At 50.0% G+C, this 18,013-nt stretch overlaps 2 protein-coding genes across 19 annotated transcripts in view; both read left to right on the top strand.

The window, feature by feature from the left end:
* MAPKBP1 (mitogen-activated protein kinase binding protein 1) overlaps positions 1–7,221 on the top strand; it is a 51,706-nt gene extending 44,485 nt beyond the window's left edge. For 3 of the 10 annotated variants that reach the window (XM_064292178.1, XM_064292176.1, XM_064292177.1), the window contains 9 exons: positions 192–425; positions 915–1,081; positions 1,351–1,499; positions 1,625–1,822; positions 1,997–2,081; positions 2,374–2,657; positions 2,820–3,419; positions 3,832–3,917; positions 4,617–7,221. In XM_064292178.1, the coding sequence (XP_064148248.1) occupies positions 192–425; positions 915–1,081; positions 1,351–1,499; positions 1,625–1,822; positions 1,997–2,081; positions 2,374–2,657; positions 2,820–3,419; positions 3,832–3,917; positions 4,617–4,844 (2,031 nt within the window). In that variant the 3' untranslated portion in view covers positions 4,845–7,221. Of the gene's footprint in view, positions 1–191; positions 426–914; positions 1,082–1,350; positions 1,500–1,624; positions 1,903–1,996; positions 2,082–2,373; positions 2,658–2,819; positions 3,420–3,831; positions 3,918–4,616 lie in introns of those variants that run through there. The other 7 variants (XM_023558694.2, XM_023558693.2, XM_023558695.2 and 4 more) reach the window with 7 other exon arrangements.
* Positions 7,222–7,290: 69 nt separating this feature from the next.
* Positions 7,291–18,013, top strand: part of LOC100674267 (bifunctional peptidase and (3S)-lysyl hydroxylase JMJD7) — a 29,483-nt gene continuing 18,760 nt past the window's right edge. For 5 of the 9 annotated variants that reach the window (XM_064292140.1, XM_064292139.1, XM_064292138.1 and 2 more), the window contains exons 1-2: positions 7,303–7,391; positions 13,749–13,934. Coding sequence is in view for 2 of the 9 variants with exons in the window: in XM_064292133.1 (XP_064148203.1) it covers positions 7,328–7,391 (64 nt within the window). In the remaining 7 variants the exon portion in view is untranslated. Of the gene's footprint in view, positions 7,392–13,748; positions 13,935–18,013 lie in introns of all 9 variants that reach the window. The other 4 variants (XM_064292133.1, XM_023558704.2, XM_064292141.1 and 1 more) reach the window with 3 other exon arrangements.

Raw genomic sequence — 18,013 nt, 5'->3', positions numbered from 1 at the left:
CTTAATCCATCGGTGATTCAGTTTCCTCATCTGTAAAAGCAGGGATAAAAGGTTGTTGTGAGGATCAGGTGAGCTAATGCATGTAGAGGGCTTAGCATGGTGTCTAGCATCCAGTGAGTGATACATGAGTGTTTGCTGGTATTATTGTGTGGTTGGCAGTGTCACTCTCTTCTCCCCCCACCTCATATCAGGCACAGGAGATGGAGTTCTTGGACCCAGCTCCTGCATCCAGCCAAGGACCCAGAAGGAGAGGGCGCTGGGCTCAGCCAGGTGTGGAGCTGAGCGTTCGCTCCATGTTAGACCTGCGGCAGCTGGAGACACTAGCTCCAAGCCCTCGGGGTCCCGGCCAGGACTCACTGGCCATGGCCCCATCTGGTACCGGGAAGTATGTTCAACAAGCCCCTGAAGCCTCACGTGCTAAACAGGTGAGTGAGCTTTCTGCCAGCTCCCTAGACATCTCCAACGAGTCTTAGCCAGCCTTGTGCCAGCAGCTGAGGCCTGAGTCTGGTCCAGCTGTACTTGTTCTGGCCCTGTGGCGCACGGGTAACCTAAGCTGCAGAGTCAGGGTGCGGCTGGCTAGGCTGTAGGCTGTGGTGATGGGGATGGGCAGGATAGAAGGTTAGGCTGGAGAGGCAAAGGCAGCCTTTGCCCAGGGCTAGGTTACCCGGAGGACTTTTGGTGTTAAGTGGTGGCCGGAGGTTGGCAGCCCAGAGTACTAATACAGTTCTTTCAGAAGCTTAACACCAGCTGGAGGCCAGCCTGGCTTCTTGGTGTCTGTCCTCAGAGTTGGAGTGTTTAGTATTTAGCTTCCCTCCAGAATTGGTGCACACTACATCCTTGCCCACCTCCACCTCTTTTCCAAGTCCCTCTTCTCACGCCAGCAACTCCAGTAATGCCCCTTTGTGTGTTCCTAGAATGAAAAGCCCCCTCGGCCTCAGGTTTCCCAACCCTGCTCCTGCCCCCACGTTATCCGATTGTTGTCCCAAGAGGAAGGGGTCTTTGCCCAAGATCTGGAGCCTGCTCCCATTGAAGATGGTATTGTCTACCCGGAGCCAAGTGACAGCCCCACCCTGGATACCAGGCAAGGGTCCTGCCCTGGCCAACCTCATGAGGCCATGCAGCCCCAGTCTTCCCTTCCCCCTGAGTGGTTCTTACTCTTCAGTCTTCACTCTCCCCAGGCTGTGCAGGGAGGGTTGGTCCCCAGGGTACTTAGGGCTTGCCAACCACCTCATCATTGCCTCATCCCTAGTCTGGCTCACAGGCAGAGGACAAGGAAGGCAAGAGTCCAGTGGGGCTGCTGCTCACCTCTGATGTCTGTATTGTCTCTCCCATGCTTCCTGGCCTTGCCAGCAGTGAGTTCCAGGTGCAGGCCCCACCCCGAGGCACCTTGGGAAGAGTGTACCCAGGCAGCAGGGGCTCAGAGAAGCACAGCCCTGACAGTGCCTGCTCTGTGGACTACAGCAGCAGCCGCCTTTCCAGCCCTGAGCACCCCAATGAAGGTGAGGCCAAGTCTGGAGAGGTGCCAGGGCCACACAGGCCAGCAGACCGAAGTGGTGGAGGAGGCTTTGGCAAGAGACGGGTGCAGCGCAGTGTGATGCCTGTCTACCCCTCCCCCCACATCCAGACTCTGAGAGCACGGAGCCCCTGAGTGTGGATGGCATCTCCTCAGACCTTGAAGAGCCAGCCGAGGGTGATGAGGAAGAGGAGGAAGAGGAGGGAGGCACTGGCCCCTATGGGCTGCAGGAAGGCAGCCCCAGTACCCCGGACCAGGAGCAGTTTCTAAAACAGCACTTTGAGACTCTGGCCAATGGGGCAGCTCCAGGTGTGGTCAAGGGGCCAGCATTTGGCCACTGCAGCCTGCCCTTCTTCCCTCCTCCCCTAGCTGCATGGGAGGCTCCAAGGGTAGGGTCCAACCCTGGGGTTTCCTTCTAGGGGAGGCAGGATTCGGGGAGGGTCTTGGCCCCTGTCTCGATTATGACTTCTGTCACCCTGGCAGGGGGCCCAGTCCGGGTACTGGAGAGGACAGAGTCTCGGAGCATCTCTTCACGATTCCTGCTGCAAGTGCAGACCCCCCAACTCAGGTACAGAGACTTCTCCCACGGCAGCTCTGGCTCTCCTGGCCGCCCAGTGCTCCCAGCAGGACCAGCCTCTGGGCAACATGCAACCTTCCTCCTTCCAGGCCTTCCTGTCTTCCCATGCCCACGAGGATTTTGCATTCCTAGTTTTGGGACAGCTGGCTTGGCCCCGACCCTATCTGGCTTTGTGCCTGTCTTTCTCTCTTAGCACCCCTTTGGTGGTATGAGTGCTTCTCACCATCCTGGCATGGTGGGCACTGAGCCTTGTCTGGGCCTTCTTCCATATTTCACCCTGTAGGGAACCGTCCCCATCACCCTCAAGCCTGTCACTGAAGTTGAGACCAGTCCAGGTGCCACAGGTGTCTGGTGAGCAGCTGAGAGGCAATGGTGCCAATCCCCCAGGAGCTCCTCCAGAGGCAGAGCCTTGCCCCAGCAACACTGGTCCCCAGGAGGCACCGCCTGTGCTGTTGCCACGACGCCGTCTGAACCCGGACAGCAGCTGGGCCCCAGAGAGAGCAGGCACAGTCGGTCCCTTAGGTGGACTTCAGAAAGCCCAGTCTGTGCACAGCCTGGTGCAACAGGGTGAGGAGCCTGGAGGCTCAGTTCCAGGAGAGGGGATGTGGAATGCATGAGCATGAGAGAAGCAGGGAAGGTCTAAGGGGGCCCTGCTGTGTCCCTCCTTGGGTGTGTGGGAGGGACAGCAGCTCCCAGGGACTGATGCATCTATCTTTATCTCCTCTGCAGACAAAGCCCATCCATCAGGCCCGTTGCTCTCCCAGGAGATCCAGACCCCAGGGGTCCTGGGCTCCGGGACACAGGCTGATGGCCGTCTGCCTCGGCCCCACTCCTTCCAGCAGAGCCCCACAACCAGTTCCACGGCCAGGATGGCCCGCAGCGCCTCTGCTGGGGAGAACCTGGGCCTGGCAGCTGAACTGCAAGCTCCTGCGCCCACCCGGGTCTTACCACTCAGCAAGCTGGCCCTGCCCAGCCGGGCTCACCTGGTCCTGGACATCCCCAAACCACTGCCTGACCGTCCTACCCTGGCCACGTTCTCACCTATAACCAGGGGCTGGGCCCCTGGTGAGGCAGAACAGCGTGGCTCCCCAGCAGGCCTGGGACAGGCTCCCAGTATACCTGAGAGGCGGGCGTGCTTGGGGGAGGGCATCATTCCCAACCCTAGGACAGAGTATTTGGCTCAGCCTGGGCCCAGCAGCCCCTGTGCCCAGCAACTGTCAGTCCTCGGCCTCTTCCAAGACCCTCAGAACTTGCAGCCCCCATCCCCTGAGAAGACTCCCAGCCCCATGGAAAGCACCAGGCCTGGGGCAGCCCTGAGGCAGGACTCAGGTGCGAACAGCTCCCCAGCTCTCATCTCCTGTCGCGTCCTCTCTCTCCTGTCTCTGTTGGCCACTCTCTGCCTCCATTCCATTTCTGTGTATCCAGCCTCTGGCGTGCGTGTTTCGTCCTGTCTGCTCCTGTTTGGGTCCATAAGTCACACCCCTGATGGTGAGACATTCCTGCCAGTCTCCATGATATCCCTGTGACCCACCTAGCCCTTCAGGGCCTTCTGGACCTGGGGCTGGCCCTCTTCTCTGGACCTTGTTTCCTCTTTGGTGTTGGGAGGGAAGGAGGCAAGAGGAAGGGCCTGAGGGCAAGTGGAGAGGGTGCAATGCTGGGGGGTTGCTCAGAGTGGCCCCTGGGTGGAAGGCTTGAAAGGGCAGCTTGCTGGGCCTCACTGAGCTCTGTCTATCCCTTCCAGAACCGGCGGTGAGCCTGGAGCAATGCGAACAGCTTGTGGCAGAGCTCCAGGGCAACGTGCACCAGGCCCTGCGGCTCTACCGCAGGGTAAGTGTAGGGCCCTGCAGGCATGGCAGCAGTGCTCCGTGTTAAAGATAGCCAAGACTCCAGGACAGCAATGATGAGGTTCTTCCTCTGATGGCTGGACGATCCAGAACGCCCTGGGCAGAGTAGGCAAGTGGCCTAAAGGCCAGGCAGGGCTATTGAATCTACCACCTATTGACTGTTTCTGGCATCTCAGACAGTTGGGTGTGACATAGGTCACATGTCCTAGTTGGGTCAGGACAATCCCAGTTTATGCCTGTTACTGTAGTGTAATTATTGATAGCACCCCTTTTTGTTTTCACAATTTATTTGGTCACCCTGAGCGGAATCGACTCGACGGTACTGGGGTGTTTTAGATAAAGGAGACAGTCCAACAGGGCCAACTCTTGAATGAGGAAGTAGAGTCTGCTTGTGTTGTAAGGAGTTGCTGACGTGATGTAGATGGGGTCTGTAATACAATGGAATCCTACTTTGGGGTTACCCCCGAGGCTCTGCCTCCAACCATATCCTTTGGGCCAGGCTGGTTCTGGTCTTACTTGCTGAACTTGGGATGTGGAACTCCCAGTCATACCGAGCTGGGCATGTGGTCTGTTCTTCTGGGGCAGGCTAGACCCAGGTGGAGCCCCCCACCTTTATATGTCTGTTGACAATCCCCTCCACTGTTCCTCCAACTCACCTCCACCTCTGGGGGTCCCGTTGCAGGTGGCCAGCTGCAAGACGCCCTCAGCAGAGCAAAGTCGCATCACTCAGCTCCTCAGAGACACCTTCTCCTCAGTGCGGCAGGAGCTAGAGGCCCTGGCCGGAGCGGTGCTGTCCAGCCCGAGTGGAAGCCCTGGGACTGTGGGAACTGAGCAGACACAGGCCCTGCTAGAGCAATATTCAGAGCTGCTGCTTCGAGCTGTGGAACGGCGCATGGAACGCAGACTCTGAGTTCCAGAAGCCTCTCCCTAGTGAATGCTTCCCTGATTCCAAACTGTAGCCCCTCCTCCACTCACCAAAGCCTGCGGAAATGCGGGGAGTGGCTAGCAGGGATCAGTGCTGAGGGAAAGCAGCTTTCCTAGCTGCTCCTCATGGGCCCCTGTATTTATTAATTTATTTCCCTGACTCTTGCCTCACGTCCTAGGAACTCCTGCCAACACAGCCCCTCCAGTGGCTCATGGCAGGGGCAGGTCTTAGGTCTTAGTCATCTTGGTGCTGTGAGGGGTAGGAGGGCAGCCTTCCCCATGGGGGGAACCTGGGCAAGGCTGGCCCTCTCTTAGAAGCCATTTGAACTTCCTGCAGGGATCTGCTCCCTGGGGTGGAGCGCACACAGGGTATTCTGTGGGCAGAGGGAAGAGGTGATGGGGTATTCAGTGCCCTTCAGCTGACAGAGGGAGCTTCACCTCTACCTCCACTTCCCCTCCCAAACTGGCTGCACTCCCCGGGGGAATGTTTTTCCCAGTTCCTCACAGAGCCCTCTGGCCCTCCAGGGTGTTCCCAGCCATTAGGAGGCTCCAGTTGGTATCAGGTCCTGAGCGCCCACATTCCACTCCCATTCCCAAGAGGCCCCTAGCATTGTCTCTATCCCCGTGCCCCGCCCCGCCTTGGCCAGAGTTTATGGCACCAGCTGTGGGACATTGCTGCAGGACAGTAAGCCCTCTGCTGGGCAAGTAGGAAGCCCTGGCCGCCTTTCCTCAGGCCCTTGGCCTTGCCTACTTTGCAACCCTGGTCCCCCCCAGGCACCAGAGCCCACCTGCTCCCTGCGTCCTGAGATGCTCAATCAGAAGCCTGTGTGGGAACTTCCTTCATGGTTTACAGGGCGCCAGCCCACCTTCTAAGGACCTTGGCCGCAAGATGAAACTGTCTCTGTCTCTCTCAGACACACAGACACACTGAGACGCGCACATGCCCCCCCCCACAGTTTGGTGTCCCTTACTAGAGTATTGACTAGCTGCAGTGTGCCTGGTTTCCTCTCACCACCCTGGCTTATTCAGAACTCAACAAGGAGCACGAAAAGGATAGGACATGCTAAAGCCAAATTCTTGGTTCTTGATGTCCCAGCCTGGTTAATATGAGATGGCCCTTAGGGGACCTGGTCTGGATAGAAGGTGCCCCCCAAAGGCAGTGTCAGTGCCCAGGGGTGCTGGGATGCTGGAGGTTGAGGGGAGGGAGGTACACGGGATTGCGTCAGGGGCCCAGAGACACATTGGAAAGGTGGCGGTGGGACAGGTAAGTGGCAGAGGTGAGAGGGTAGATTAGTATTAGAAGGGGCAGTTGCTAGGGTTAAGGGGCTGGACGTGGGGCGCAGTAGACAGGTAGAATGGGACCAGGTAGTGCAGCATTTGTTGAAAGAGCTGGGGTGAAGGACGTGTGTCTCTGGCCCCTGTTGCTTCCCTTTGTCCCAGGTAAGTCAGGGCAGCTTTGCCACGGCTTCAGGCCACAAAACCCATTCACCAGGTTGGATAGACCTTTGGGCCCTGCTAGCTGTGTAGGCAGAAAGACTGGATTCTGAAGTATGCCCAGCTCTGTTGCATCAGCTTGAGTGTACTTGAACAGATCAAAGCCTGTCTCACCCCACTCTCTGCTACCACCTGCGAGGCCACACTGTCAGGAAACCTTGGCCCCAAGAACTCTTAAAGCTGAGGGTAGGCCTGGCGGGGCTGCAGCTGTCTGTGTGAGGTTTAGAAATCCCCACCAGCTGTACCCCCGCCACCCAGCACACCGGCCACCTGTTGCTGTCCAGTGGCTTCCCAAAGCTTTCCAAGGCTGAGTATGTAAGCAGACTGCCCTGTCTTTCTCCCACAGAGCAGCTAGTGGGTTGGAACCCCTGACCTTTGGATTAGCTACTGAGTGCTTTAAGCACTGCACCACCAGGGCTCCTACACCAGCCACAGCCCACCCCAAATAGAGCTCTGGCCTGGCTTTCTGGGTGGGTTCCCCCTCGCCCGCAATTCTCAGCTAGCCTGTCCCCCACAAGGAGAGAGCTACACTCAGTGTGTACTAGGTCTTGAGAAGGTGGGCGCCTTTTTCCTACCCACTGCCCAGTCGGACCGGCGCCCGGTCCTCGTCTGCATGTCTGAGGCCACCGGCAACTGCCGCCCCCTTTCAGATTTGACCCGCCCAGTTTTGAAACCCCCTTATTTATAACTTTTATACTTTGCCCAGGCCGCGGCGCTTCCCTCCTCCCCGGCTTGTACAGGGCCGGGGCTATTTTTAAGATGTCCGTTTGTATTGATGTAAGAGCTTGTCAATAAACAATCATTTATTAACTTTGGGATGCCAACGAGCGGAGGTAGCAAGCGGCGACACTGCTTCGCGTCCACAGATTCAGTAGCAAGCGCCTTGGGAAGGACGGGGGCCCGGGGCGGGGAGGGGAGGGGGCGGGGGCGGGGCCGGGAGGCTGCAGCGGGATCTCCGGCGCTGCGGCGGCGGTCATGGCGGAAGCGGCCTTGGACGCTGTGCGGCGGGAGTTACGGGGGTTCCCGGCCGCGGCCAGGGGTGAGTCGGTTCTCAAGGAGGCCTCGGCGCCCTCGCATCGACCGCGCAGCAACCTCAGGCCGTGGCGGGGCCTCGGGCGTGCCGGGCGCCGAGTCCCGAGTCGGTGCGCCCCGTCCCTCCCGGGTCGCAGACCCCGGGGCGCAGCGGCCTAGCTCCCGCCCTCGAGGCGCTCCTAGCCCGTGCGCGGGACTGTTGACGGCCCCACTCTGATCGCCGGTCTGTCGCAGCCCCCCCCGGCCGCTGGTCCTCGGCTCTCCTCGCCCGGGGTTCACACGCCCTCGTGGTTTCCGGGGGGTGCTTTGTGTGTGTGTGTCTGTGTGGTAACAATATAGATCACGAAACATTATTCTGTTTCAACGTTAGGTGCACAGTTCAGTGACAGTAATTGCGTTCACCATGTTCTGCAGCCCTGACTACCATCCAGATTTTCCGCCACCCTTAACAGAAACTCAGCGCTCCTCGATTCGCGGGGGCTGTGCCGCTTTGACCGGTGCCGCCCGGCTTCCCACTCCACGGCTCTGAATAAAATCTGGGCAGCCTCTTGTTGCCCTTCTCCACCTTTCCCGCCCTAAAGTCTTATTCTCGTTTTCATTTTATTATGGTGAACAATAATGTAACAGAAAATTCAATTTTAACCATTTTGAAGTGTACAATTCAGTGACATTAATTACATTGACCTTGTTCTTGCTGTCAAAACCAGCCATTTTCAAAAGTTTTGTGTCATCTCAAAACAAATTTAGTATGCCTTCAGCAAGAGCTCATGATTGCCCGGCTCCTCTCCCCTAGTAACCACGAATAAACTTTGGTCTCTCTGCATTTGCCTGTTCTAGATATTTCATATCAGTGAGATCATACAGTATCTGTCCTTTTGTGTCTGACTAACTTCACTCAGCATGTTGCCAAGATTCGTCCACATACTAGAATTTCTCTTTATGGCTGAACGTGGTGTATGGTGTATGCGTTTTGTTTATTCATTGGTCTGTTGATGGACGCTTGGGTTGTTTCCACCTTTTGGTTATTATGAGTAATGCTGCAGTGAACATTGGTTGCAAGTATCTGTTTGAGTCCCTACTTTCAAGTTTCTGTACCTGGGAATGAAATCGCTGTTTGCTGAGTCATATGGTAATCCCGTTTAACTTTTTGAGGAACTGCCAAACTTTTTCACAGAGGCTGCACCATTTTACCTTCCCACCAGCAACGCACAAGGGTTTCAATGTCTCCGCAGTCTCGCCAACACTTATTAGTTTATATTTTTCTGATAATAACCATCCTCATGGGTGCGATGGGACATCTCATTGTGATTTTGGTTTGCATTTCCCTAGTGACTCATGAAAGAACCCTGGTGGTCCAGTGGTTAAAGCTGTACTGCTAACCGAAAGGTCAGCTGTTCGAACACCTGCAGATCAGGTCCACCCTGAGAAAAGATTAACCCATTGTTGTCAAGTTGATTCCGACTCATGGTGACCCAATCGGCAGAGCAGAACTGCTCCATAGGGTTTCCAAAGCTGTAAATATTTACAGAAGCAGATTGCCACATCTTTCTCCCGCATAGCAGCCAGTGGGTTAAAACTGCCAACCTTTCGGTTAGCAGCCTAGTGCTTAACCACTGCACCACCAGGGCTCCTTCCCTTAAAGATTACAGTCTAGGAAGCCCTATGGGCCAGTTCTACTCTGTCCTGTAAGGTCGCTAGGAGTCGGAATCAACTCAGTGGCACACAGCAACAATAAATGACTAATGACATTGGGCATCTTTTCATGTACTTCTTGGCCGTTTGTTTATCTTGTCTATTCAAGTCTTTTGCCCATTTTGAAATCGGGTTGTTTGTCTTTTTGTTGTTGAGTTGTAGGAATTCTTTATATATCCTGGATGTTAAGCCCTTATCTGATATATGGTTCCCAAATATTTTCTCCCTATTTGTAGGTTGTCACTTCACTGTCTTGAAAAAGTCTTCCGATGCACAAAAGTTTGTCGTTTTGATGAAACCCATTTTATACGTTTTTTCTTTTGTTGCTCTTGCTTTTGATGTCATAGCTAAGAATTCATTGTCAAAAACAAGGTCTTGAAGCTTTACTCTGATTTTTTCTTCTAAAAGTTTTGTGGTATTAGTTCTTACATTTAGATTATCAATCCTTTTTGAGTTGATTTTCATATATGGTGTGAGGTATTGGTCCATCTAACGTCATTCTTGTGCATGTGGAGATCCAATTGCTTCAGCACTGTTTCTGTTTATTGAAGAAACCATTCTTTCCACTATTTCATGGACTCGAAACACCGTTGTCAAAAATCAGTTCGCCACAAATGTATGCATTTATTTCTTGACTCTCAGTTCTATTCTATTGATCCATATGTCTTTGCTCATATGAGTACCACACTGTTTTGATTATTGTAGCTTTATAGTATGTGTTGAAATTGGGAAATATGAGTCCTCCTATTTTGTTCTTTTTCAAAATTGCTTTGGCTATTTGGGGCTCCTTGCAATTCCATATGAATTTGAGGATTGGCATTTCCATTTCTGCAAAAAAAAAAAAACTGTGGAATTTTGACAGGGATTGCATTGAAATCTGTAAATCACTTTGGGTGGTATTGTCATTGTAACAATTTTAAGTCTTCCAATCCATGAATATGGATGTCCTTCCATTTATTTAGATCTTCTTTAATTTCTTTGAGAAATGTTTTATAGTTTTCACTGTTTGTCTTTCACCTCCCCAGTTAAATTTGTTCCTAGACATTGTATTTGTTTAGATGGTATTCTAAATGGGCTTGTTTTATTTCCTTTTCAGATTGTGTATTGCTGGTGTATAGGAACAACTGATTTTTGTGTTGATCTTCAACCCTGCAGCTTTGCTGAATTCATGTATTAGCTCTAGTGGCTTTCTTGTGGATTCTTTAGGATTTCCTATATATACGTATATATGTACACGTACGCATATGTACATGTATATACGCTTATATATACACATACATGTATACGTGCATAGACATATGCACATAGGAAATTTACACACATATACATACGTGTGTATATATATATATATACATATATATATGAACCCACCAGCCACTCAGAGGGAGAAAGATGTGGCAGCCTGCTTCCGTAAAGACTTATGGCCCTGGAAACCCTATGGGGTAGTTCTACTGTGTCCTGTAGGGTCGTGATGAGTCAGAGTTGACTTGATGGCAGTGGATTTTTTTGGTTATTCCAATATGGATGTCTTTGATTTCTTTTTCTTGCCTCATTGCGCTGGCTAGAACTTCCAGTACAATGTTGAATGTTCCAGTACAGTGGTGAGAGTAGACGTCCTTGTCTTGTTTGTGATATGGGGGAAAGCTTTCAGTCTTTCAACAGTGAGTGTAACGTTCTCTGTATTTACCAAGTAGAGGAATTTCCCTTCTATTCCTAATCTGCTCCCTGTTTTTATCATGAAAGAGTGTTGGATTTTGACAGGTGCTTTTTTGCATCAATTGAGATCATCGTGTGGTTCTTTTCCTTCATTCTATTAGTGTTTTTTTTTTTTTATTAGTGTAGTGTTATTACATTGATTGATCTTCTGATGTTGAACCACCCTTGCGTTCTTGGGATATATCCTATTTGGTCATGGTGTATAATCCTTTTAATGTGCTGTCAGATTCAGTTTGCCAGTATTTTATTGAGGATTTCTGCATCTGTATTCATAAGAGATACTGGTCTGTAGTTTCCTTTCCTTGTGATTTCTCTCTCTGGCTTTGGTATCAGAGTGATACTGACCTCATGGAAGGAGTAAAGAAGTGCTCCCTCTTCCTCTGTTTTTTGGGAGAGTTTGAGCTGGAATGGTGTTAACTCTTCTTTAAACGTTTGGTAGAATTCACCAGTGAAACCATGTGGGCCTGGACATTTCTTGATGGGAGGTTTTTGATTACTGATTCAGTATCCTCACTTGTTACATGTGTGAGGTCTTATTCTTAACATAAAACATAAACACGTGGTGGTTGGAGTCTCTCTCTCAGCCCTTGCTGGGAGGAAACTGTTCTTCAGTCTGAACAGACCCTTCCTAGCTGTGAGCTGTGAGCCTTGCAGAGCTTCAGAAGGATTGGAGGCAGCTGTGCAAGGGATCCCGGGCTGTCCCTCCTGCTGATTGTGCCCCTCCCTCCCTCCCTTCCCTTCCCTTCCCTGTTCTATTTTTAAATGGTTTCTTGCCACTGAATATCAATACAGGAACATGTTTAAAAAACAAAACAAACAAAAGGAGAAATAATATAAAGTTTCTCTCCCATCCCAGGCCTCCAGAAATATCCTGTTTATACCCATGCACACATGTGACTATATACCCTCCTTATTATAAACACGCTCTGCACCGTGGCTTTTTTTTTTTTTGGTTTGGTTTTTTGTACCGTGTAACTTGATCATTCCATTTATCCCTCTACCTCAATCTTTTCACCCCTGTGCACCAGGGGTGTAATTGACTTAATCAGCCCATCATTGATAGGCATTTAGGTTATTTCCACTCTATTGTTTTTGCTAATGCTGCAGTGAATACTTTGAGTATTCATTTAACAAATACTTTTTAAGCACCTGTATGTGCCTGGCTTGTTTGGAATACATTACTCAACGGTAAAAATCTGTCCTCGTGGTGCTTCCATCCTAAGTGAGGAGACAGACAACTAACCATAAAAAAAAAAAAGAGAACCAAACCGGTTGCGGTGGGTTGATTCTGACTGATGGCCACCCCTGTGTTAGAGTAGAGCTGTGCTTCATAGGGTTTTCAAGGCTGTGACCTTTCAGAAGTAGATTGCTTCCGAGGTGCCTCTGGGTAGATTCAAACCACCAAACTTTCAGTTAGTGGCCCAGCGCTTAACTGTTTGCGCCACCCAGGGACTCCACAACTAACCACAGGCACGCTAAACGAGTATATAGTAGTTAGAAGATGAGTGCTATGGATTGGGGGTGGAGGCTGGTTGTAAGTTTAGATGAGATGATCAGGCTGGGCTGCATTGAGATGGTGACATTTGGGCACAGAAAGGAGTGGAGGGAGGGAGCCGTGCAGATGTCTGGGGAGGAGTATTTCAGGTGGAGGGCACAGCCTAGGCCAGCACCCTAAGGTGGGAGTGTGCCTGGTGTGCTTGGGAAGGAGGCCCATGTGGCTGGGCAGGGTTTGTGCATGTGTACGAGTACTTTAGTTGGGTCGATTCCTAGCAGACAAATTGTTGGATCAAACTTTTTAGATTTCTCTTGAAATTCTCTCATTTTGAAATCCCAGGAGAGAGGGTGGCAATTCACTGTGTCATTAAGCGTGGTGCTTGTGAGCGTTATCCATCGAGGGGTGCTCTGTCAAGAGGCCTGAGCTGAGGAGAGCATTAGAGAAAAGCCGATGGCACAGCATCTGACCGGCCATCTCCTCTCGGGCTCTGACTCTCACCTGTCTGCTGCTGGTCTGATACTAAGTCAGCACTGTGTGCGGGCACCTGACCACATGTCTGGGATGCAGCCCCTTCTCTAGCTTGTCCCTCTCAAGTGGCGTCCGTAGGAAGAATACTGCCTGTGTGGCCTCAGGAGACGCTTTGACCTCTGAGATGGAAAGGGCAATGCCACAGCCAGGGGACTTGACCCAGGGTGTGGCAGGTGGCTGGCACACAGTGGAAGGCCACACAGCCACTGTGATGAGGGGACCGCATACCACCAAGAAAGCAGTGCCAGGAGCAGAGCGTGTCCCTTGGGCCCGGAGTCCCTGCACAGAGGAGCTCCTAGTCCAGAGGAAGATTGATGAGAAGGAAACTTCCTCCAGAGCCAACAGAGAGAGAAAGCCTTCCTCTGGAGCTGGTGCCCTGACGTTGGACTTCTAGCCTACTAGACTGTGAGAAAATAAATTTCTCTTTGTTAAAGCCATCCACTTGTGGTATTTTTGTTATAGCAGCACTAGGTAACTAAGACAGATATCTTTTGAAATTCTCACATTTTGAAACCTCAGGAGAGAGAAGTGGCAGTTCTCGAAAGGAAATCTATTCAATAAGTGAGAAAATCAAAATAAATAAGAAAATACAAAGGGTATAAAAATGGCAGTTTCCATGTATTTTAAGAATTCCAGTGAGTATAACGGGGATTTACTGAGCCCAGATCACCTACTCCCAAGGTGACTGCTACGATGGGCTGGCCTGGCTGGGATGCCCTTTGCCAGTGTCTTCCCTCCAGCTTCCGGTGTCTATGTGGCAGGTTCCATCTTGCCTCTTTGCCAGTGAAGCAAGCAAATCAATCAGCTCTTTCTCTTCCAGTTTTCCTAGGCCCACGGGGGCCTTCCCACTGAGTTGCAATTTCTAATCTAAGAACATGCTGACTTTCCAACTGATTGCAAGGCTAAGAGGATGACCTCGCCTCCCTGTTCTAGAGACAACTCCCTGGTGTGGAGACACAGTTGTGAGAAGTGGAGCATGACCTCAGAGGTGAAGTGGTGTGCAGTGGCCACCGACATTCCAGCTAGACCTGGAGGATGAAATCACAAAGCCAAGCTGGGAGAAGGGCATTCCACTCGAGGGAGCAGCAGGAGCAAAGCCCGGCACCACCAGAGCCAAGGGTATGTGCTAAGGGGCAGGTACCAGGCAAAAGGAAATCAGACTGGAAGAGTAGGTTGGGCCTGATTACGGAGCCCCTTGCATGCATGCCAGGCAGGCTTTATTCTGTAAGTAGTGGTGGTAGGTCATTAAAGGCAGTTTACTAGGGATGTGACAAGATGAGATGGTATTTGAGGAAGATGATTGGAGCCAGGGTGATGAATGCTTTGGCAGGAAGGGGAGTTAAGCCAGGGAAACAAGTTAGTTCGCTGTGGCAGGAGATGTTGGATACTTTCATTCAGTCATTAAGTGTTATGGATTGAATTGTGTCCCCCAAAAATGTATGTCAACTTGGCTAGGCCATGATTCCCAGTATTGTGTGGTTTTCCACCATTTTGTGATCTGATGTGATCATCCTATGTATTTTAAATCCTAACCTCTATGATGGTAATAGGAAACCCTGGTGGTGTAGTTGTTAAGAGCTGCAGCTGCGAACCAAAAGATCAGCAGTTGGAATCCACCAGCTGCTCCTTGGAAACACTATGGGGCAGTTTTACCCTGTTCTTTAGGGTCCCTATAAGTTGGAATCAGCTTGACAGCAGAGGGTTTTTTTTAATGATGTTAATAAGACAGGATTAGAGGCAGTTTTGTTAATGAGGCAGGACTCAATCTACAGGACTAGGTTGTATCTTGAGTCAGTCTTTTTTGAGATATAAAAGAGAATCCAGCGGAGAAGAGAGGGACCTCTAACCACCAAAAAAGAAGATCCAGGAGTGGAGTATGTCCTTTGGACTGAGGCTCCTGAGCTGAGAAGCTCCTAGACCAGGGGAAAATTGAGGACAAGGACCTTCCCCCAGAGCAGACAGAGAGGAAGCCTTCCCCTAGAGCTGGCACCCTGAATTTGGACTTCTAGCCTCCTAGACTGTGAGAGAGTGTATTTCTCTTTTGTTAAAGGCATCCACTTATAGTATGTCTGTTGTAGCAGCACTAGATGACTAAGACATTAAGCAAATATTTACTGAGCATCTACTGTGTTCTGAGTACTATTCTAGATCTTGGGGATACATCAGTGAATAAGACAAGCCTCCCTGCCCTCATGGAGATTACATTCTAGCAAGGGAGACAGATTGATAAACAACTTAAATAAGTAAAATAAATGATGTGTTAACCTACTACCAAACCCATTCCTGTCCAATCTATTCCGACTCATAGCAACCCTGTAGGACAGAGTAGAACTGCCCCATAGTGTTTCCAAGGCTGTAATTTTTACGGAAGCAAACTGCCACATCTTTCTCCCGTGGAGCGGCAGATGGGTTCAAACTGCTGACATTTGGTCAGCAGCTGAATGCTTAACCACTGCGTCATCAGGGCTCCAGGGCTCCTTAGATAGTGTGCTAGATGGTGATAAATGGAAAAGAGAACAATAAAATCGGGAAGGGATATAAGGCAGTGGGGTTTTTGGAGTGGGTATGAGTTCCTGGGTAGTGTAAGCGGTTAAGTGCTTGGCTACTAATTGAAAGGGCGGTTTGAGTTCACCCAGAAGCACCTCGGGAGGAAGACCTTGTGATCTACTTCTGAAAGGTCATAGCTATTGAAAATCCTATGAAACACAGCTCTACTCTGACATATATGGGGTCGCTGTCTTAGCCATCTAGTACTGCTATAACAGAAATACAAGAAGTAGAAGGCTTTAACAAAGAGGAATTAATTCTCTCACAGCCTAGTAGGCTAGAAATCTGAATTTAGGGCATCAGGTCCAGGGGAAGGCTTTCCCTCTCTGTCGGCTCTGGACGAAGGTCCTTGTCATCAATCTTCCTCTGGTCGAGGAGCTTCTCACTACAGGAACCTTGGGTCCAAAGGATGTGCTTTGCTCCTAGCATTGCTTTCTTGGTGGTATGAGGTCCCCCCACCCCTGACTCTCTGCTCGAATCTCTTTATATCTCAAAAGAGATTGGCTTAGGATACAACCTAATCTTGTAGGTTGAGTCCTGCCTCATTAACGTAACTGCCACTAACCCACCTCATTAACATCATAGAGGTAGGATTTACAACACATAGGAAAATCACATCAGATGACTAAATGGTGGACAGTCACACAATACTGGGAATCATGGACTAGCCAAGTTGACAGGTATTTTGGGAGGACACAGTTGAATCCATGACATTCTACCCTTTGGCTCCCCAAAACTCATGTCCTTCCCACATGTAAACCATATTCACCCCATCACATCATAGCAAAAGTCTTAATTCAACTCCAAGTCCAAAATCCAGGAATTCTTCTTCATCTGTGAAATCTAAAATACAAGTTATCTGCTTCTAAAGTACAGTGGTGGAACAGCCACAAGGTAGACATTTCCATTACAAATGGGAGAAATTGGAGGGAAAGAAGGAATAATAGGCACCAAGCAAGTCAGCAGAACACATTACATTAGCTCTCAAGGCTTGAAAATAATCCTCTGTTCTCTGAGACCAAATAACAGAGAGAGAAAGCCTTCACCTAGAGCTGATGCCCTGAATTCAGACTTCCAGCTTGTTAGACTGAGAGAATAAACTTCTCTTTGTTAAAGTCATCTGCTTGTGGTATTTCTGTTACAGCAGCACTAGATGACTAAGACATAACTTGGTACTAGAAGTGGGGTGCTACTCTAACAAATACCAAAAATGTAGAAGCAGTTTTGAAACTGAATTCATAGAGGCTGGAAGAGCTTTTTTTTTTTTTTCTTTTTTAATTTTTATTGTGCTTTAAGTGAAAGTTTACAAACCAAGTTAGTCTCTCACACAAAAACTTATATATACCTTGCTACATACTCCCAACTGCTCTCCCCCTAATGAGACAGCCCACTCCCTCCCTTCACTCTCTCTTTTCATGTCCATTCTGCCAACTTCTAACCCCCTCTACCCTCTCATCTCCCCTCCAGACAGGAGATGCTAACATAGTCTCAGGTGTCCACCTGATCCAAGAAGCTCACTCCTCACCAGCATCCCTCTCCATCCCATCGTCCAGTCCAATCCCTGTCTGAAGAGTTGGCTTTGGGAATGGTTCCTGTCCAGGGCCAACAGAAGGTCTGGGGGCCATGACCACCAGGGTCCTTCTAGTCTCAGTCAGACCATTAAGTCTGGTCTTTTTATGAGTATTTGGGATCTGCATCCCACTGTTCTCCTGATCCCTCAGGGGTTCTCTGTTTTATTCCCTGTCAGAGCAGTCATCGGCTGTAGCCGGGCACCATCTAGTTCTTCTGGTCTCAGGCTGATGTAGTCTCTGGTTTATGTGGCCCTTTCTGTCTCTTGGGCTCGTAATTACTTGTGTCCTTGGTGTTCTTCATTCCCCTTTGATCCAGGTGGGGTGAGACCAGTTGATGCATCTTAGATGGCCGGTTGCAAATGTTTAACACCCCAGACGCCACTCTCCAAAGTGGGATGCAGAATGTTTTCTTAATAGATTTTATTCTGCCAGTTGACTTAGATGTCCCCTGAAACAGTGGTCCCCAAACCCCTGCCCCTGCTACGCTGGCCTTCGAAGTGATCAGTTTATTTAGGAAACTGCTTTGCTTTTGGTTTAGTCTAGTTGTGCTGACCTTGCCTGTATTGTGTGTTGTCTTTCCCTTCACCTAAAGTAGTCCTTATCCACTATCTAATTAGTGAATACCTCTCTCCCACCCTCCCTCCCTCCCCCCTCTCATAACCGTCAAAGAATATTTTCTTTTCTGTTTAAACTATTTCTTGAGTTCTTATAATAGTGGTCTTATACGGTGTCCTTTTGCAACTAATTTCACTCTGCATAATGCCTTCCAGATTCCTCCATGTTATGAAATGTTTCATAGATTCATCACTGTTCTTTATTGATGCATAGTATTCCATTGTGTGACTATACCATAATTTGTTGATCCATTCATCCATTGATGGGCACCTTGGTTGCTTCCACCTTTTTGCTATTGTAAACAGTGCTGCATTGAACATGGGTGTGCATGTATCTGTTCGTGTAAGGGCTCTTATTTCTCTAGGATATATTCCAAGGAGTGGGATTGCTGGATCGTATGGTAGTTCTATTTCTAGCTTTTTAAGGAAGTGCCAAATTGATTTCCAAAGTGGTTATACCATTTTA

Source organism: Loxodonta africana, chromosome 10 (assembly GCF_030014295.1).
Source record: "Loxodonta africana isolate mLoxAfr1 chromosome 10, mLoxAfr1.hap2, whole genome shotgun sequence".
NCBI classification, from domain to species: domain Eukaryota; kingdom Metazoa; phylum Chordata; class Mammalia; order Proboscidea; family Elephantidae; genus Loxodonta; species Loxodonta africana.
Note: the sequence above shows the minus strand (reverse complement) of the source record. Positions and strands in the feature narration are given on the sequence as shown.